This window comes from Geotrypetes seraphini, chromosome 3 (assembly GCF_902459505.1).
Source record: "Geotrypetes seraphini chromosome 3, aGeoSer1.1, whole genome shotgun sequence".
NCBI lineage: Eukaryota > Metazoa > Chordata > Amphibia > Gymnophiona > Dermophiidae > Geotrypetes > Geotrypetes seraphini.
Window position 1 is genome coordinate 366,887,190 of NC_047086.1, and position 21,494 is coordinate 366,908,683.

Sequence of the window (21,494 nt, forward strand, 5' to 3'; positions counted from 1 at the left end):
TCCCTTTATCTCTAGTGAATTTTTTTCCTTCATTTGTAAAGAATCTGCCATTTTGTTGTAGGTGATTTTCATTTTCCAATTGATCTTAGTTTTGTCTTTTCCTGGAGCAATTTTCAATGTGAAAATTGTATGTGTACTTTGAAAATCCAGCGAAGTCCATAGTGGAGAAAGTTCACATGTACTTTTTACCCATGCATGCAATAATAAAATTATTTCCTAATTTTTGCCATTGTGTGATAACTAGTACTTCCCCACTGCTGGCTTCCTCTAGAGCAGTGGTTCCCAACCCTGTCCTGGAGGAACACCAGGCCAATTGGGTTTTCAGGCTAGCCCTAATGAATATGCATTAAAGCAAATTTGCATGCCTATCACTTCCATCATATGCAAATCTCTCTCATGCATATTCATTAGGGCTAGCCTGAAAACCCGATTGGCCTGGTGTTCCTCCAGGACAGGGTTGGGAATCACTGCTCTAGAGCAGCCCTAGCAATGGTAGGCCTAAGAAAAAAGAAGCTGTGCCTGAAAATCAAATTGAGGATTCCAACATGTCTGGGCATAGTGGGCCAGCATTGTCCTAACTATAAAACTTAGTTCCTGTGCAAACAGCTTTCAATTCCTTACTGATGGGTTAAGCACCTCAACTCGTGAATTTCTTGCAGAAGACATCAATCATTTTCTTCTTCTCTGTCCTCTTGTCTCTTTGGACTGCGCCCCCTCTCTTCAGCCTTAACTTCTGCAATCAAGCTGAGAAGATGTCTTCATCTGCTCTGTGCTAGATTTTTTTTAATATTCGGGATTTACTCCATCACTGTTCGAGGCTTCCCTATGTTAAGAGGTTCCCAGTAGTTCTGGAACAGCTCTGTCTGGAAGAAGGCTAGACGTTGGGGTCTAAAGCCAGGAGGACCAATCGTTTAAAAGAAACACCTTGCCTGGCCAGCCTGCTCTAACACTTGGAACTCAGGAATAGGTTCCCTGGGAGTGGTGCTTGCCTTGTGGAGTCGAGCATGTATAAACAGGCTGATCTGACCTTGCGACTGGCTGCATCCTCTTTCCCCACCTCAACACACACACAAAGAATTGTGCGAGAGCTTGAGGTTGTTGAGGGTTTTTGGAACCTGAATAAAAGGCAGCCCAAAGAGACAAGCAGCTGAAATTTCTCTTGATTGTCTGAGGCCCCTTCTCCATTTGTAGCTGCAGTGAGAAGCTGATGCTAGCACTAGCACAGCGCATGGCAGATCTGTGAGTACAGCTCATTACTGTCTATGAGAAAATCAGGGTGGGTCTGAAGTAAGCAAAACTAAAGGTTTCTGAGGGTATCCCAAGGGTCCACTACCTCAAAAATGCTATTTTCAGCCATTTTGATCTTTTGGTTTTGCTCCCACGGGCCATTTTTTGGCACTAAACACTGCCTTTGCAGCCATTTTTGATTTCTTGAGGGAAATGTTTCTGCTCAGTCTTCACTTCAGCCATGTTCCTGTCTAGCGTCAGAATCTTCGCTAGAGATGAAGCATTCTTTTCGGGGAGCCTTTCTGGAGCGAGAGCCAGTGGCAGTGCATCCGTGTGCGTGCTTGCTTATGGACCACTGTAATGGCATTTTGTCTCTGTGACGTGCTCTGCCTTCAGCTTGTGTCTCTCAGGCGATCTTGACTCCGCTGCTAAGGAATGTGCTTTCCCTTCACCAAGTGGTGACTCTGAGTCAGACTGTATGCTGTGTGGGATCTTCCCGTTTGATATGGCTCAACTGACCCTCCCCGCCATCAGCCCCTGTGGCTCCCTCCAACACCTTCAGCTGCGCCTTAATGGCAACCACTTCTTTTTGTTGCTGGAGCACCTCCAAGGCGATGTCTATCTCTGCCTGGGCTCTATGTGCAGCGGCATCTGCCTCTTCCTTCTTTTGTTCTATTTCTATCTTAAACCTCTCTCTCTTTAGGTCAGCTTCTTGCTGGCTATAGAAGGCCTTTGTTTTTGCTGCTTCTGCCTCCATTCGGAGTTTAAACAAAAGAACTGTCTTCTCATTCAAATTGGTAACCAAACTTCAGGATTGCAACCGTCACGTTTGAAAGTCACTCAGAGATATAGAGTTCTTCAAGAAGAGAGTTGCGCCCTCTAGTGATGAACCAAAGTATACTTTTCAGTCGTTGCAACTTTATTAGTGCTGGTTACGCTCCAAGTTTGATTACAAAAATAAATAAATAAATATCTTTACAGTCTTTCAAACACTTGTATGAAAATACTTTGTTTTTTCTTATCTTTACAAATCTTTTCAAATGAACATCACTCTGTGAGAAAATTGAGAGCAGCTTGATAATTCAGTTTATAACAGGTTCGGGGTCTCTACGTGGCCCCGTTTCGATTCCTTCTTCAGGAGACCCTATTGTATGTAAATTGAAAAACCTTTTCAATGCTGATAGAATGCTTCAAGTTTGCGATGTGGTAACATCGTCAAAAGAACGCTGTCGGAGCTGAGAATTTAAACTGTCAGACTAATATTTAACTATTAGTACCCCAGTGACATTATAAAGAAATTCCATTCGGAGTTTGACAGACATTTAAACTGCAGATGATCTGCTGGAGTGGCCTGTTTAGTGTGCTCTAGATCTTCTACTGGTTCTGGAGCTCTTTGTGGTGTATTTAGACCTGCCTGAGAATTGGGATTCAGTGTCTTTATCTGGGGCCCCTGTAGACTGCTCTGCCCTTTTAAGAGCATCCTCTTCTATGGCCTGCCGTACCTGGTCTATGTCCCTGTCCAGGTGTTTTTTTGCCATGCTGCTTTCTGCTGTTTCTTCTGCCATTAAGCCCCTTCGATGTAACATGTTAAGATTATACTGTAACCTATTTGTACCCTGTAATCAATGACTACTCAGTGACATCCTACCTATTCTTATCCTGTAATTCGCTGATTGTACAGCTCTCTTCACTGTAAACCGCCTAGAAGTTGCAAGATTATGGCGGTATACAAAAAATAAAGTTATTATTATTAAGTTGCTGGGATTAATAAACCTTTTTGTTTTACAAACAATTCTTTTTAGTTTTGAGCCTATGCAGTTTCTATGACAACCAATTTGTTACTTTTCACTGAGGTATGGGCAGCCCTCTCTTTGCCTTATGAATTATTCATGTATCCTTCATCTACGATTCTTATACCTGTAGTTTGATTTATAATTTTATCAGCATCTATAAGGCAGTTTTAAATGCAGTTGAAATACAAGCAGCAACCCCCAAGCAGCCCTTTCACTCCTGGCTACCAAGTCAAAGTCCAACAGGTCTTCTTTACTCTTCCAGCCACCAAGACAAGAGTCTCTCAGGTTCCCTCTCACTCCCAGCCACCAGTTCAATAGTTTTTCTCACTCTGGCCACAAGCCAAGAGTGTTTCAGATGTTTCACTGTTGCTGTCTTAACTTATGCTATTCAGATACAGCTCTCTGCATAGTGCTCAGGTTTTTGTACTGAAGCAAGGACTGGCCACTGTAAGAGTTTCCTGTTCAGCCAACCCCTAATTCCTTAATCTTGATGTCACCAGCTAGACTCTGAATCAATTGAACAATTCTTTAATAACGAAGCAAACAACTTAAGTCAGATGTTCAATGTAGTTCAAGCCTGTACATTCCTTCTCACTCCAGTAACATATCACGTCTATGCTAGGAGTGTCCATACTGTGGAGATGACACCGTTCTCCAGACTTAGAAGTAATCTAAGCTGTATTTGATTGTCAGAATTAAAGGGGTGAAAATCCTGTTGGGAGAACACCACTCTCAGGCTCTCCCTCTGGCATGTGCTTAGCAAATATGGCCACTGCTCTCAGACTGAAGAAGGAGGCGGGCCCATGCTCTGTGGAAGCAGCCCAGACTACTGGAAGCAAAGCCATCTGGGGAGTTGAGTCCACAGAGCACCCATAATTAATACACATTTAAACAAACATTAACTGAGCAAATGCCCACATAACATGGGGGCATAACAGTCCTTGTGCCTTCCTTTCTACCGAAGATAGTTTTGATTTTTTCATGTCAACCAGGAAGTTCGACTTTCCAGCCCATAGGCGAGAAGAAACAGGGTAAAGTATTGAAATTATCGAATGTCAGGAAAGTTCTACTTTATCTTGAGGTGACAAATTAGTTCTGCCTGTTGGATCATCTGTTTGTCTTGACCAGTGCTAGCTGTCGGGTCAGACCAGCCTCTAAAGCTTTTATTTCCTGATGGATCCATGTAGCTATTCTCTTGGCATACATTGACTGTGGAAAGCAGCTACCATTTGCCTTGAGGGCTCACTCTACAAGAACTGTGGTATCTTCCTGGGCAGAATTCAGGGCAGTGCTGCCTGACAAAATTTGTAGGACAGCCACATGGTTTACCCTCCATACGTTTACAATATTTTACAGAGTGGACATGGTGGCACAAAGAAATATGGGGCCTTTGTATCCTCTGGTCACAGGCTCATCTGTCTCACCCTAGACTCAAGGGACTGCTCTGGTACGTCCCATCCATAAGGAATCATATGCTCTGTAACCTTGATAATCCTCTTTCCTGTAGAACAGCATACGTTTCTTTATGCCTTGCCCTATCAGATGCCTTTTATGCCTTTGGAAACTTGTAGGCTTGGAAGAGTATCCAGCAGCTTGGCTTGTGGCAGGCAAGGAAGAAAAGCAAAGCCTTTGAAGAAGCAGCATATTTGTACCGAAATTCATATCAGTACATTTTGCCTTGCTAAGAGCTTTATTTATATATTACTTATTACCTAAGTGGTTTACATTAAGGTACTCAGTCATATTTTACCTATCTGTCCCAGTGGGCTTACACTCTATCTAATGTACCTGGGGCAATGGGGGATTAAGTGACTTGCCCAGGGTCACAAGGAGCAGCATGGGATTTTAACCCACAACCTCAGGGTGCTGAGGCTGTAGCTTTAACCACTGTGCCACACACTAGTGTTAGTGCTGATTGCACACAGATAGGTGGGTTTCTTGTGTTTCGTCACCATTTTTGTTGCCCTGTTGGATAATTGTTAATTCTTATTTACTATTGCAGAGCAGATCAAAATTATCTGGATCAGGGAGTTCTCCGATCCCCCTCCCTTGTTTTCATTTCTTCTCATAGGGATTATCACTTGCTTTAGTACAGACTGAGGAGAGGGGGCATTGCCCAGAGAGACAAGGGAGTGGAGAGAAGAAAATGATTGACGTCTTCTGCAAGCAACTTGCGAGTTGAGGTGCTTAAGCCATCTGTAAGGAATTATATACTGTTCTACAGGAAAGAGAATTATTGAGGTAAGAACTTAATCCTTCCATAGTACCCTCTGCAACATATGTCAAAAAGATGAAATGTTGTTGCTTAATTTCTGCTCGTTGGAAAGAAGATATAATTTAAAGGACAGCTTAGGAAAAGCTGCTACTCACTGGGTAAAGTACAAGTGTTTATTTTCTGAATGTTTAGTTGACTATCACCACCTGTCTGGTGTTTTGTTTTGTTTTTTTCCTTCGGCAGGAATTAATAGAAAGTGTTGTGACTCTAGCAGAAAACACAGCTGATGAGTTAGCGCGTAGTGATGGAAGAGAAGTGCAACTGGAAGAAGATCCTGATCTGCAGTTGCCGTTCCTTTTGCCAGAAGATGGTTATTCTTGTGATGTTGTCCGAAACATTCCAAGTGGTTTGCAGGAGTTTTTAGATCCATTGTGCCAGAGAGGTTGGTTCTTTCCTTTGTTTATGAACAGATAAATGATTAGGTGGCTGAAGCTGAGTGCAGGAGACATGATCTTCAGAGTGTGCTGAAATAATTTAAAATCTGTTCAGGGCAAGTTTCAAGTTTCCAATTTTTTATACCACTCGGTCAGACTTCTGAACGGTGTACAATAAGAATACAGTTTTCAACAAAAATAAGGTTTGCATTTGACAATTAAAATCTACGTGACATACTCAGACAAAGATGGATGGGAACAGATGGAAAAAAAGGGGTAGGAACTACAATATTTTGAGAAAAGAGAACAATTAAGGAAAAAACGAGAGGGAAGGATGATGCCTTTTGCTGTCGGTATGTGTTCAGCCCTTAAAGGGAAAGAAAACATCTTTTCTCCAACTCCTATAACATCACCGGCATGGTCCCACCTCCCTACCAAATTAATTAATTACCAATAATTAAATTACTTAATATAATTCATCTATCTTATTTTTAAATACTCTCAAATTTTATTTCATCCTTATTTAATATCTATTTAATAATTTATTATATAAAAAATCTCAACTCTATAGTATATATGGTGTGGGATTCATATCTCTCTAAAAAGTCAACATGCCAATTTGATACTCGAAACCAACAGAAAAAGTGTACTGTAGATATAAAGTGCACTAATGCCTTAAAGTGCTTTATAGGTGCTTCTGTATTATTGATGATTCAGTTCATTTCAGTTTTAAAAATTCTTTAATATTTAAATTCATTTAATTCAATTCAATTCAGCTCAGTTCATTCCTGTTCAATTCAATCAACTTCTTCAGCTGCTTAAAGTGCTTAGTCCAACTTAGCGATTGAAAGTACTCAAGTGCTACAATTGCTTCAATTCATAATTTACTGCAATTCATTACTCAGTTCATTTTCAATTCAATTCATTAATCATGCGATTCATAAAGATTAAAGTACTTAGCTCAAAGTTGCTTTTTTAGAAACCACAGCTGTTGCTTGTATTTATTCCAGTCTTCCGACGAGGCCTGTGTTTTGCGGGATAGGCTTACAACCAACTTCGTCAGAGATATAGCTTAAGCAACGCTTGTCTGAGTCGCTGCACGCCACGGTTGGTTCCGAGCAAAACCAACAGTGGCGTGCAGTGACTCAGACAAGTGTTTCTTAAGCTATAACCATGACGAAGCGGGTTGTAAGTATTGTGTATTTTATATGTGACCCTTAAAGATATAAGTTTCCTGCCAGGATCAGCTGAGTGGCAGGAGGCTACTTCAGGGCTTCCCCTGTCTCTCAGCTGTTCGGGTTTCCCTGCTGGCTCTGCTCATGTGTGTCGCTTTCACAGCGATCTATCAAATGGGAGAGATGGGGATTACAGAGAACCTCCTGCAAACCTCCGCATTCAAACTTGTGTATGCATCGGTTGCTCTTTTGGAGTCGGCCAGAAATCAGATCACAGTGGACCCACATAATATTGACAACCCTGCTTAGTGCATCTAGCTCTAAGATCCATCATTCTAACAACAACTCTCTCCCTTCCCCCGACAAAAAATAATCACTATCTCTGATCTCCTATTCCTCCCAAGCAGTCCAGGGAAGAGTTTACATAAGTAATGAGGCGGCATGTTCCTTCTGACTGAAAGCAGTCAAGATTTTGCTTGCTTTGCTGATTTTTAAAATTTGTATTGTTCACCAAAGAGAAGATGTGAGCACATAGCACAATTTTGTTTCTTTAAGGCTTTTGCCGGCTAGTGCCCCATCCACGATCACCAGGCACTTGGACAATTCATTTTGAAGGAACAGACTATGAAAATCACCTTTCACATGAGAATGCAGAGCTGGTAAGTATTGATTTGGTAGTGGGGAATATTGAAATTCAGATTAGACTTTAATCTATATGATGTTACTATTAGGTGCACAATCCAGTAGATTGAAAAATATCAAATTATTTTTGGGATAAATGATGATGAAGACTGGGTTGACCTTACAGTCCAAGCCTCTATTACCTATTCTTGTACAATCCCACTTTATTCTGGGACCAGTGGGTTATTTCCATCCACCCGCCAAGGTCTGTAGGAAGCCTCAAAATTTCAGAGGCTTTTTCCCCCATCTCTTACATATGTCCTCTCTGAGCATTCTCATCAGTCTTTTTCCTTATGTGATATATACTGGGATCTAGTACTAATATACATTTCTTTGTAATCCATCGATCATGGGCAGGGGAGTTAGGTGAAGAGGTATGTTTTTATTGCTTTCCTAAAGCTGTGGAGTCCTTCAAGGAATCTGATCTGCAGGGGCAGTCAAGTCCAGTGGCTCGGTATAAAGTGGGAGTAGGAACACCATTTGCAGTTGAAGAGCATGACCAGGAGGTGTATTTCATCCTGGGAGTGGAGGGACGTGTTTGGTATGTACGGAGCAAGCTTTGCCATCATGTAGCCCAGTGCCATGTCATGCAAGGATTTGAATGCTAGCATCAGGTCCTTGAAGACATAACGTTTGGCTATGCACAGCCAATGAGCCGACAACAAAGCCTGGGAGACAGGGTCATGGACACGGAGGTTTTTTTAAAAGTCTGATTGCCACTTTTGTACACACTGGAGACGTATGTTGTTCAACGTGAGACTGTTGAATAGGATGTTGCAGTAGTCCATGTGGGAAGAAACTAAGGCATGGAGTAGTTGGGTGAAGTCAAACTCAGAAAAGCAGTTTATTTTTCAAAGTTGATGTAGGTAGTAAAATGAGTAAGATACCACCTGAGAGAAATGGTTGGAAAGCAACAGATTGGAGTCAAGGAGTATTTCTAAGCTATGTGCTTGGGCCTTCGCAGTTAAGATTGTCAGGTCCCAGCATAGCGGTTGTAGTGTTCTTTGCGGATCCAAAGGAGCGTTTTGTAGGTATTTAGTTGCAATTTTTTGAGTCATCCAGTTTTTGATTTCCGAGAGGCATTTTAGGAGTTTCACGATCTGGGCTTCACAGTTTTCTCCCAGCGGAAGGTTTTTCCTTCTGCAAATGAGCTGAGAAGAGGTGTTTTCATTTGCTCTGCACCTGATTATTTACTTTTGGAATTTTATCTGACTTTTGAGGGTTCTGGGTGCTACAAAGGTACCCAGGATTTCTGGGCCAGCTCAGCCTAGGAGAAGATAGTCACTGGATCAGAGGGAAACCCTTTCACAGAACACCTACCTAGCTGGCCTCCTTCAGTCCTTTTTTGAATCCCACTATGTTGCTTGTCTTGACAATGTCCTCTGGACACAGATTCCAAGCTTAATTACCTGTGCTTAAAAAAAAAAAAATGGTTTTCAATTTGCTAGACATTTGTTTTTGACATCTTAACACTAGTTCTTAGTCTCAGCCAAAAGGCAAAGAATTAGACATTCCTTAGTTCATGACTCAAAACATATACTTGATCTTAGCCAAAAAAAGAACTAAGATGTGTTTTGTAAGAAAGTGAGTCAGGTTTTATTCTTCAGTGTCTTCAGAAATGCTAAATTTGCTTTTTCCCCCCCAAAGAAAACAGTATTTGGAGTACATTAATAGCAATCCAGCCGTACAACTAACTACGTATTTTGAATGCTGTAGGCGCAGCCTCTAAGGAAAGATCCAGAAATAATCACAGTGACATTAAAGAAGCAAAATGGAATGGGACTGAGCATTGTTGCTGCTAAGGTAAGAGATAATTTACTTGGTGAGATTGATTATTTTTGTAAATGAGAAAAGAGCCATAAACTTAATTTTCAGAGCTCGTTTAGATAGGCTGCAGAGAGTGGAATTGATGTCCAGGCCAAGACTTGCACAATTCACCCTGAATTTTACAAGGTCTCAAATGTGGAATCTTTTTGTAAAATATGTATAAAGGCAGCAGGAGTGCACATCTGTTTGCCATCATTTTTAGTGAAAGCAGTAATTTTAAAAAAGCTACACATAAGGGGAAAGGGGGAACAGCACCATGTTGTGCCCAAATCTGTAAGGCAGCAGATTTATTTATTTATTTGTTCAATCAATCAATTTTCTATACTGTTCTCCCAGGGTAGCTCAGAACAGTTTACATGAATTTGCTTTTGCTTTTTTTTTATTTATTATTCCTGGTTCCAGCACCCACATACACCATCATTCCTCCTATCCCTCCCCCCAACAAGTCAAACAATCTTAACAAGTCAAGGCACCAACAAACTACCGTATTTTCACGCAAATAACACGCACCCGTATAAAACGCGCACACGTGTATAGCGCGCAGAAATCACGATGATAAGCACAAAAACTTTGGTATAACGCGCTCACGATTATACCGCGCATGCTGCCCGACTCTCCGTTCACCCCCCTGACTTCCGTGCACTGCCCCGCCTCTCCGTGCGCTGTCCCGACTCTCCGTTCACCCCCCCCTGACTTCCGTGCACTGCCCCGACTTTCCGTGCGCTGTCCCGACTCTCCGTTCACCCCCCCCTGACTTCCGTGCACTGCCCTGACTTTCCGTGCGCTGTCCCGACTCTCCGTTCCCCCCCCCTGACTTCCGTGCACTGTCCCCCCTTGAAGGTCTGTCCCCATCCTGAAAGCCTGATGCCCCCCCCCCCCGACGTCCGATACATCCCTCCCCCCGAAGGACCGCCGATTCCCCAACAATATCGGGCCAGGAGGGAGCCCAAATCCTCCTGGCCACGGCGACCCCCTAACCCCACCCCGCACTACATTAAGGGCAGGAGGGATCCCAGGCCCTCCTGCCCTCGACGCAAACCCCCCTCCCCCCAACGACCGCCCCCCCCAGCCGACCCGCGACCACCCTGGCGACCCCCACGACCCCCCCACCCCCCTTCCCCGTACCTTTGGTAGTTGGGCCAGAAGGGAGCCCAAACCCTCCTGGCCACGGCGACCCCCTAACCCCACCCCGCACTACATTACGGGCAGGAGGGATCCCAGGCCCTCCTGCCCTCGACGCAAACCCCCCTCCCCCCCAACGACCGCCCCCCCCAAGAACCTCCGACCGCCCCCCCAGCCGACCCGCGACCCCCCTGGCGACCCCCACGACCCCCCCACCCCCCTTCCCCGTACCTTTGGTAGTTGGCCGGACAGACGGGAGCCAAACCCGCCTGTCCGGCAGGCAGCCAACGAAGGAATGAGGCCGGATTGGCCCATCCATCCTAAAGCTCCGCCTACTGGTGGGGCCTAAGGCGCGTGGGCCAATCAGAATAGGCCCTGGAGCCTTAGGTCCCACCTGGGGGCGCGGCCTGAGGCACATGGTCGGGTTGGGCCCATGTGCCTCAGGCCGCGCCCCCAGGTGGGACCTAAGGCTCCAGGGCCTATTCTGATTGGCCCACGCGCCTTAGGCCCCACCAGTAGGCGGAGCTTTAGGATGGATGGGCCAATCCGGCCTCATTCCTTCGTTGGCTGCCTGCCGGACAGGCGGGTTTGGCTCCCGTCTGTCCGGCCAACTACCAAAGGTACGGGGAAGGGGGGTGGGGGGGTCGTGGGGGTCGCCAGGGGGATCGCGGGTCGGCTGGGGGGCGGTCGGAGGTTCTTGGGGGGGGACGGTCGTTGGGGGGGAGGGGGGTTTGCGTCGAGGGCAGGAGGGCCTGGGATCCCTCCTGCCCGTAATGTAGTGCGGGGTGGGGTTAGGGGGTCGCCGTGGCCAGGAGGGTTTGGGCTCCCTTCTGGCCTGATATTGTCGGGAAGTCGGCGGTCCTTCGGGGTGGGGGTGCGAGTGGTCCTGCCGGGGGGGGGGGGGGATGTATCGGACGTCGGGGAGTCGGCCGGGCAAGAGGGCTTGGGCTCCCTCTTGCTCCGATCGTGGATGCGGGTGCGGGTGGGAGCGCGTGCGAGCGGTCGTTCGGGGTGGGGGTGCGAGTGGTCCTGCCGGGGGGGGGGATGTATCGGACGTCGGGGAGTCTGCCGGGCAAGAGGGCTTGGGCTCCCTCTTGCTCCGATCGTGGATGCGGGTGCGGGTGGGAGCGCGTGCGAGTGGTCGTTCGGGGTGGGGGTGCGAGTGGTCCTGCTGGGAGGGTGAATCGGGCGTCGGGCGGGGTGGGAACTATGTTTTAAAACTTTTGTATACCGCGCTCACGCATATAACGCGCGAGGGGTATGCGCGGTAGGTAAAAACGCGTATAACGCGCGTGTTATATGCGTGAAAATACGGTAGTCAAATACCCCAAACCCTTCTCAGCACTAACAGGAGAGCTTAACAAGCATTTCTCCTGCTGCCCAGTTGGGGGGGGGGGTTCGCCGCCACTGCAGGGGAGGGGTGTTGTAATGCAGCTGGAGAGAATGGGCATCTCTCCTGCTGCATCGCTTTCTAGCAGTCTCTTGACACTGACCGGCACCCCTGGACCAATCACTTATTTTTGTCACCAAAAAGTGACGCTGCTTTTAGAAAACAGCTCTGCATTTTTTAAGAATCCACTGGAGGGCTCATTTTAATGTTGAAGAGCCCATTTGCATTTCATTGTTGGAGACTGCTACAAAGCTCGCTATTGACAGAGATAATCCGTTTTGCTAATCCACCCCTAAAATGCGTCTATTTAGCACTAAAAACCATTGGTTTAGCAACAGCATTAAAGTTTTGAGAATCTGGACTTCAGTCTATCATTTGGAAATGCCTCGGGGCAAAAGCTGATGTTGAAAAGTTTAGTAAACTCCTTGCATAAGCTTGATGTAAATGGTTGGTAGCACAAGGTATCTGGTGACTCTTTTTAATAGTTTGTAATGGATACAAGAAGTTTTACAGGGTGGACTTGGCTAAAAGGGACTCCTCATTCAGATCTTCAGTTCTGACAGCAGACTTATCTGTCCCTCCCTAAATTCAGGCGACTGCTTTGATATGTCCCACAGGTTCAGGAATAGTGTGTCTGTCGCACTAGAAGAAAAGATTAGGTTCTAATCTAATCTAGGATTTGTAGACCACTCTATGCCTATAAAGGATCAAGGCGATTTACAATGTCAAGAACCTGTGATACCACGAGGAACTACAAAGAACAGAGTATACAGAGAACTCAAGAGAGAATACAAAAAGAAGGTTAAGGGAGACTACAGTAGATGTGAATAACATTAACAGAGCACAATATGGTCTATTGGTTAGAAAGTAATGAAAATGAATGGAAGCTCAAGTTCTCCAGTGAAAGAGTCAAGGACAGCCCAGAGGGATGGGAGGTGGAGCAAAAGAAGGCTAATGAGGCTGTCTACAAGAATTCTTGTGAGAAGGGATTGACTACCCACAGGTTCAAGGAATAGAGTGTCTACCAGAAAAAAAGATTATCGAGGTTAAAATTTTCTTTTCTTCCTGGTTGCTGGCCAGCTTTCTTAATTGTTATCTACATTGATCTGGAACGTATGCTGTGGAATATAAGATAAATTTTAATATGCTGGCAAATCTAGATACAAGGATTTGCAGTAATCCAGATTTGGCCTTACAATACTCTGAACTGTTAATCTAATGCTTTTCAGGGGTCAAAAAGTCATATAATCTCCTTGCAAACCTCAGTTTATAGAAAATAGTTCTTAGACCCTTTTCAAAAGTATGGATGTAAGGATAGGGAGGAGTTTTAACAGGACATTAAGATGATGGACCTTTAAAACTGGAAAATTGAATGAACAGATCGAGGGATACGTTTATGGCTTCAGAAAAATTCACTAGCGGCTTTATTTGAGGAATATAGATTTGTTAATTTAATTTTTATTTTTCAGGGTGCAGGCCAGGAGAAGTTGGGTATCTATATCAAATCAGTGGTGAAAGGAGGAGCTGCTGAAGTGGTTTGTAATATTTTAAGATAATGATCACTCTTGAAAGCTGTGGTTTTAAAGCTATGATTAAAAAAAGTACCTTCCAATCATATTTGATGTAAGCAGCCAGTGTAAAACTTTCCTCTTGTTTGTATGAATAGGATGGCCGTTTAGCAGCTGGAGATCAATTACTTAGTGTAGATGGCCGAAGTTTGGTGGGACTGTCCCAAGAAAGGTAAATTCTTGTCATATGCACTAGTACCTGTGCCAGATATAGTGTGTCTTAAGTAGAATATAAATTTGTACAGTTGTGTGCAAAGGTTTAGGTATTCCTGATCAACTTTAAGTGAACAGTAGCTGACACAATCTATGTGGTACAAAATTAAACAAACCAAAAACAATGGAAGGATTTCCTAACAGGTATTTTGCAAACAACAAAACAATTGAAGTTTAAAAAAAAACAACAAAAAACAGTCCAAGCTAAGCAGTCCCAAAGGTCAAATATGTTTATTAATGAAGCACCTTTCAATTAGTGCAGCGTATGGCTCCTCAAAAAGGAGGACGGATTGAGTCATCTGAGTTTTACTTCCATTGCTTTCAATAGAAGTAAAACCCGGATGTCTCAATCTGTCCTCCTTTTTCTGGAGCCATATGGTAACCCTAAGCAAGGGGAATGACCCAACATGGGCTATGTTTCAGCAATTTCCTTCCAATCTAAAATTGAACGCAATCAAATGTTTGGCTGCCCAGTTGATTCTCGCTTGTTGATTCTTAATTCTAACACCAAAAAAGCATGTATCTGCTCCTTGCATCAATTTTGTTGTGCAGTGAAACAGTTGATTGTTCTCAGCTTTAGATTGGAAGGAAATTGAACCCCCGATGCAGGCAGCAGTGCCAAAACAATTATTTCGCTGCACAACAAAATTTGTCATGATTGCCTCTATCAGATGGTAGATGGATTGGTACAGCAGAGTGAAGTTTCTTCCTTTTTTAGGTTGTTGGGCCAGAATTCTTGGGTCACAAACTATGGCCTATATCCCATGGCAGAGTCCTTGGCCGCGGGAGCTTTCATGGATTCTTCAATGGATCTTTCCTCTGAAAACCAGACTGAGTTGTGAAACTCAAGGACTGGATTTGTAGACCCCTGCTTCCGACAATAACTTTTATGATGAGGTCTTTGAAAAGGTTTCCTTCTGACATCTTTCCCATGCAAATCATAGTTATATAATGTTATACTCTGTCCACAGTCAAACAAAACAAAATTTCCAGTTTGAATACACACTGGTGGAAAATGCTCAATACCCCTCGTGAGCATATAACTACAGTCTAACTTCAAGCCAGTAAAACTCAATAGGGGGAAACGCCTCAGATGTTACAAAGCTGACGTTGCTTTGAAACTAGAAAGAAGAGCTTAAATTGTTCATTAGCTCCCTTTCAGCTTTCTATCATTGGCGAAACCCCCCCCTCCCAAGGCATGCTTGAAAAAACAAAGCACTTATCTTTTAACTGCCGTGACTGCTACTTTCTCTGAGTCAATGAGCTGACAGTGGCCAGCGTTTCATGATCTACTGATCATTTCTTCAGGGCTCTACAGAGAAAAGCACAAAAATTTGCAAAACAGAAATCTTCATTCATAGATAAAGTATTTATAAATTCAAAAACTTGCCTGGAGTGTTATCAACACATCGAGTCTGTGGGGTAAGGTAAAAAAAATGGCGCCCCAGCGTACTTTAAATCAATGTAGTGAGAGCTGACCACGTCATTGTTATCATGTGATCAGCTCACCCAGATCAGTTTTCATTAAAAGGCCAGCATAAGACAACTGGTGCCATAATATTTGAAGCAATACTAAAGATAATTCCAATGATATAAGTAAATGGATAAATTTAAAGACTCAAACAATGTATTGATGAATCAATAAAAATAGACCCAATCAACAGAGGCATTTAGTCCATAAGGATGTACTGAATTAAGGTTAAAAATCCAACGTTGTTCCCGCTGCAAAAGCCTTTGCTTTCTATTCCCTCCACGTTGATTTGCCTTAATATGATCTATACAACAGAACAAAAATACACAGGTTCCACATGCAATTGCAATAATCTTTCACCAAGAGGAAAAGACCTCAGAAGCCTGCACCATAAAGAATATTCAATTCTGACAATGGTAACTCAGCAGGACAGGTTCTCTATCATTGGTCTTAAAAACCTCTTGTGACCGATGGGAAAAATTTTTATTATGCGATTGTGTACTTAACACATATCTTGTAATCGGTATTTATGATTAGTAATATAATGCACTTATCTTGAATTACTGATAAGAGCCCGACGGGACCCGTTTCGCCATGTTATTGGCTTCGTCGGGGGACTTTTTTGATAGCTGAAAAGCAAAAAAGAAAAAAGACAAGTGCTTGCATAACATTCTATCATTTAGATACATCTGAAATACAATTGTCTCAATATTTACGCGAAGTAGTACTCACTGCATTCAGTCTGAACTTGCTAGCACATCAAAAAATGGTGCCGGTACCTCTAGAACGCCACGCATGCGTACTTAAAGGGACTCAGAATGACGTCACATACTAAGTTAGAAAAAAGAGTGCCAGCCGATATTGCTGTTTAAACCCACGGGTTTCATGGATTTAAGCTGAAATGTCCATCTCGCTTCCCTCTGCAAGAGTTTAGTATGACGATCACCTCCCCGTTCGTGTTTACTTTCATGATCAATACACACACATCTTAACTGATGGAATTCATGTTTAAATTCAAGACAATGTTCTACTATGGGGGCACTGATTTTCTTTAACTTCAAGTTGGATCGATGCTCACACATCCTAATCCTAAATGGATGTATTGTTTTACCGATGTATACTTTTGCACATGGACAGATAATAGCGTACACTACAAACTCTGAGTTGCAAGTCATGAAATGTTGCATATGATATATCCTATTGTCGACAGGATTCGTGAATGTAGATCCTTGTACAGTGACAGCACAGATACTGCATGAACCACACTTGAAAAAGCCCCGTGGAGACTTGGTTCTATCCACTGAGGTAGTGCGGTACATGGAAGGGCTCAAGATGTCTTTCAGATTTTTGTCTCGAGTGAAAGCAATCCTTAAAGGAACATCATGAAAAATCGGTAAAGTTTGTATGATCTTCCAATTTTTCTTCAGGATGTTAGCCGGAATACTTCCATGCACTGTAAACCTTACAACGCAAGTTTGAATCCTTACTGTCACCGGATTTATTGCTTGCTAACAATAAATCACAGTTGTAATACTTGGCTCGTTTCTGTGCAGATCTTAAAACATGCTGCGGATATCCGCGGTTACTTAGTTTATCACAGAAATGTTGAGCTTGGATCTTATACCTACTCCTTGTCGAACAATTCCTCTTAATTCGAAGGAATTGAGAAAAAGGGAGATTATTCCTTAACGCAACTGGATGGCAACTAGTGTACTCTAAAATGGTATTTCTGTTAGTTGGTTTAACATGTAAATCCGTGGCAAAAGAATCATCCAATTGAATAACAATAACGTCCAAATAAACAACTGAGGACGGTGAAAACTTCATAGTGAATTCAATGCAGTTATCACAAGAATTTAACCATGCATGGAACTGATGCAATTCTCGTTCCGTGCCACTCCACAGCATGAAGATATCATCAATATACTGGAACCAATGAGCAATTCTGCTTTGGAAAGGAGAACACTCTAACCAAGTCTGTTCAAACTTGGCCATATATAAATTAGCGACCGAAGGGGCAAAAGTCGCCCCCATTGTCACTCCAGATCTTTGTTTATAAAAAATGCCATCAAACATGAAAAAATTTTCTTTCATCGTAATTCTTGCCAAAGATGACAAGAAATCCGTGGGTATGGAATGGGGTCTGGTCCTGCCATCAAAAATATCCTTGAGTCATAAATAATCCAAGATGGCCGCACGAGGAGTTGTTTGAGCTTCACTCTCCCTGAAGCTCCTTAAAATATCTTTGTCTACTGCAACTATTTACCTGTTATAATGCCGAAGAGGAGGGGACGCAGCGCTGCTGGAGCCTCGCAGCGCTCCAGAACGGCCGTCTTCGGAAACATCGAGGAACTGATGAGGAGAATGCAGGGCACGCCGACAGCTTCGGGGAGTTCCCCGCGGGAGACGCATGGTGGAGGCGCATCTGTGTCGCTCTCCATGGGGCCGGAGACATCGTTGAGCCCCGAAGTAAGGGCACCTCCCCCACGCCCTCAGTCAACCAGTTCCCCGCGAGAGGAGGTACTTCCTGAGGTCGGAGTTCACCTCCTCCCGGAGGCTAAGGAGAACAACGGGGGAACTGTGTGGCAGGACTCCCTGCCGGTGCAGAGGAGTCTGAGCGAGGAGACTGAGGAGGAAGCAGTGGGGGATGAGAGAATTCGACAGACTGCCGTAGGAGACACGCTGCCAGAGGGTGAGCTAACCAAATTAAAATTACAACCTTTACAACCTTTTCAAATTGAGAAGCCCCGAGAGGTTACATTAGATTCTCTGTGGGATCTTGTGGCCAATTTGGCAAGATCTATAAACCCACAACTACAACAATTAGAAAAGAAACTTAATAATCATGAAATTGAGATAAAAAATTTAAAGACTGGACTTGAGGACTCAAAAACTTCAGTACAGAATGTCTGTCAAGAATTAAAAGTCTCCCAACAAATTACTGAGACATTAATTAAAGACAATACTAACCTAAGAAGGAAGATGGAGGCAATGGAAAATTTCTCTCGTAATAATAATCTCAGACTGATAAATTTCCCTAGGGCTTCTATGATAGCCCCAAGGGAAATGTTGAAACGTTATATGACGGAAGTATTGGAACTTTCTGAAGAGTCGTTACCACCATTTACGCAGGTCTATTACCTTCCAAATAAAACTCAAGACCAACAACAACAGAAAATGGGACCTGACTTAATGAACATATCTAATATTTTGGAAATGTCTGATAGAGAATTGGTGACCCCTGCCACTTTACTTTTGACAGTAGCTCTCGCACCAGATAAAAACTGGTTGCTGAGACTCTTCTTTAAAAATAAACACAAAGAATTTTTAGGTTGTAAAATTCAGATGTTCCCAGATTTGGCTAGGGATACACAGAGAAGGAGACGAGAATTTTTGTTAAGGAAACCTGGTGTTATATCTCTGGGGGCGACCTTTTACTTGCGACATCCATGTAAATGTGTTATTAATTATCATTCTCATAAATATGTTTTCTTTGAGCCATCTCAACTGACAACCTTTCTCTCAACTGCATCTCTGGAGAAAGAAAGTGCTTAGTTTAAGAAAGGGTGCTTTAATCTCATTCAACTAGTTATTGCTTGGTTTAAATATAATTACTTTGATTCGCCTATTACCCCTCTTGGATCTGATTGAGGACTTGAGTAGAAATTTATGCTTATATTTGATATTCTTTTATATATCTTTTCAATTGTATTAATTTCATGCTGAATTTCCTTTCTGTACAAGTTTTATGCTTGATTATATTGAAAAATTCAATAAATATTAAATAATAAAAAAAAAAAAAAAAAAAATATCCTTGAGTACTTGTAAGGCGTCTTCCTGGGGGATTGACGTATACAGTGTGACAACGTCCAAGGTCACTAATAAAAAAGGAAAACTGCTAACATCTACGTGAGTAAGTTTCTGAGGTCTTTTCCTCTTGGTGAAAGATTATTGCAATTGCATGTGGAACCTGTGTATTTTTGTTCTGTTGTCTACATTGTAGAGGTTCCAACCCATTTCAGTTATACAGTACTTAATATGATCTATGACAAAGCATCGTAAATCATCAAATATATGATCGTGCTGAACACAATGTGACACCATAGGAGCATTGGTCAAGCCTTTCATAAAAGCACTGCGATGTTCATTTACTCTTTTACAAAATTGTCTATATGTTTGTCCTATATACAATTTCTTACAGGGACAAATAAAGCAGTAAACTACAAAGTCTGTGTTGCAGATGCCAGTGGACAGCTACTATAGTAACATACATAGTAACATAGTAGATGACGGCAGATAAAGACCTGAATGGTCCATCTAGTCTGCCCAACATTACCCTTTCTTTAAATTACTGATTTAATTTAAATTTTTTATTATATTTCTGGGCCAGAACCCAAAGCTTTGTCTGGTACTGTGCTTAGGTTTCATCTACTGAATTCTCCATCAAAGTGTCAATTAAAATCTTTGGCAGGTCATTTGCAGTGATCTTTGAGTGAGTTTTGCAGATCTGACCAATTTTTGACTTCTCTCAGAAATTTTTCTTACCTGATTTCAACAGCAGCTCCATTTAGAGATTTTTTTTGTTCTGTAAGTGTGATTTTATCTTCATTTTTCAAATGCTCTCAAAGCTGATCGGAGTGACCTGTGGTTATTTAAAGCAGACAGAAATGTTGTAATCAGTTTAGTACTATTGAAAAAACTGAAAAATGAAGAATATAAATTTGGAAATTTAAATTACAAGCGAGACTTGTCTTTACCTGATTTAATGAAGGCTTAACAAGTCAAAAAGATTTATACTTATTAACTTGAGAGAAAAAAAAAACCTGTAAGAATGTACAAATTGTTTATTTTCCATCTGTTAAAATCAACACACAAAATATATTATGCTTTAAATTTGCATAAAGATATCGTTTAGTTTTGTAACTCTTGGAGGTTGTGTCAGCTTCTTTTCACTTGGGTGTCTAAACCATTGCTGTAAATCAGAACTATGTATAGAAGAAAGGTGACTGAAAACATGGTATTGTGGACACTAATGTAAAATTGACATTAAGAGGATGTTTCTTTTTGTCATAATTTATTAACAAGTATTTGTTTTCAGTGACAGAAGCTAAAGAAAAATTGAGCTATTTGCTTTCTTTTCAGAGGAAAGTTTTTTTTTTTTTTTTTTTAATTCTTTCACTTTTACCTGTATATTCAGTTCTAGTGGCTTTGAGTCTTTTGGACGTTCACCCTACTTATGTCCCTTTTACCACCCTTTGTTCTGACCACTGAAGTGAAACCCTTGGCTAAGAAGTGTATAGTTGTCAACTCCCTACCTAACCTAATACATATGTGCATGCACCCTTCTCCTTGGAACTGTGGGCACTGACTGCAGCTTCCTAACCCCATCCAAGAATTGAACTTAGGGCTGCTGCCAGCCCTTTTACCAACTTCAAAACAATGTTGTAACAGGAACCCCAATATATAGCAATTACAAAGTTTCTTCTTTAAACAAATTGATAATCTTTATCAAATCATCCTGCATTTAGTGGAAGTAGTGTGGTACTGATGTTAATACATTAGTGGGGTTTCTTATCTGTAGTGGCTTTTTTTGAAATTCCACTGTTGTCAATAAACAAGAGCTAGTTTGTAGCAGTTTTTCTGGGAAAAAGCTGAGATTTGAATGCTGACTTTTGGTGTGATGACAAAGAAAAGCAGAAATGTGAAACTACAGTGTGGTTAGATTCCTTAAGTTTCTGTAACTTGTTACAGGGCGGCAGAATTAATGACCAGAACAGGATCTGTGGTAACCCTTGAAGTAGCAAAACAAGGAGCAATTTATCATGGTTTGGCCACCTTGCTTAATCAACCATCACCTATGATGCAAAGAGGTAAAAATAAATCTGCTTATTTATAGATACTTGTAAATTATGCAATCTACATAATTCTTTACTTTTGTATTGATCTATTTGAAAGAGACAAGACTGATTTACTATATGTGGAAATAAGTATAGCATAACTGTCTTGTAGTTTGTTTGAAAATAGGCACATAACCTTAAAGGAGTGAAAAGATTAACAAATTATACTGTAAGTAGCTATGGGCAGGTTAGAAATATTTAAAAAACAACAACAAACAACTCCTAAAATAAAATCTACTGAAAATAGAAGAACAAAACTAAGTGATTAAGAAATGCAGCCATGGTTTGTGGATTAAATTAATTTTTACTTTTTCTTTTCCTAGCATTACTGTTAGGGATGTTAGGTTTATTAAGTTTCTTGATTAATGATGTAAATCTGTATTCAAGTACAGAAGTGCTTGTTACATAATTTGAAAAAATTCAATAAATAAATAAAAAGAAATGCAGCCATGTACTTTCTTCTTTTTTTATATATATATAA

The 21,494-nt window shown here is 42.1% G+C and overlaps 1 protein-coding gene across 9 annotated transcripts in view; it reads left to right on the top strand.

Moving 5' to 3' along the window:
• The window catches only part of AFDN (afadin, adherens junction formation factor), a 350,456-nt gene that overhangs the window by 241,648 nt on the left and 87,314 nt on the right, over nucleotides 1–21,494 (top strand). For all 9 annotated transcript variants that reach the window (XM_033938337.1, XM_033938335.1, XM_033938342.1 and 6 more), the window contains 6 exons: nucleotides 5,479–5,677; nucleotides 7,400–7,503; nucleotides 9,242–9,328; nucleotides 13,334–13,399; nucleotides 13,531–13,604; nucleotides 20,868–20,986. In XM_033938337.1, the coding sequence (XP_033794228.1) occupies nucleotides 5,479–5,677; nucleotides 7,400–7,503; nucleotides 9,242–9,328; nucleotides 13,334–13,399; nucleotides 13,531–13,604; nucleotides 20,868–20,986 (649 nt within the window). The remainder of the gene's footprint in view (nucleotides 1–5,478; nucleotides 5,678–7,399; nucleotides 7,504–9,241; nucleotides 9,329–13,333; nucleotides 13,400–13,530; nucleotides 13,605–20,867; nucleotides 20,987–21,494) is intronic.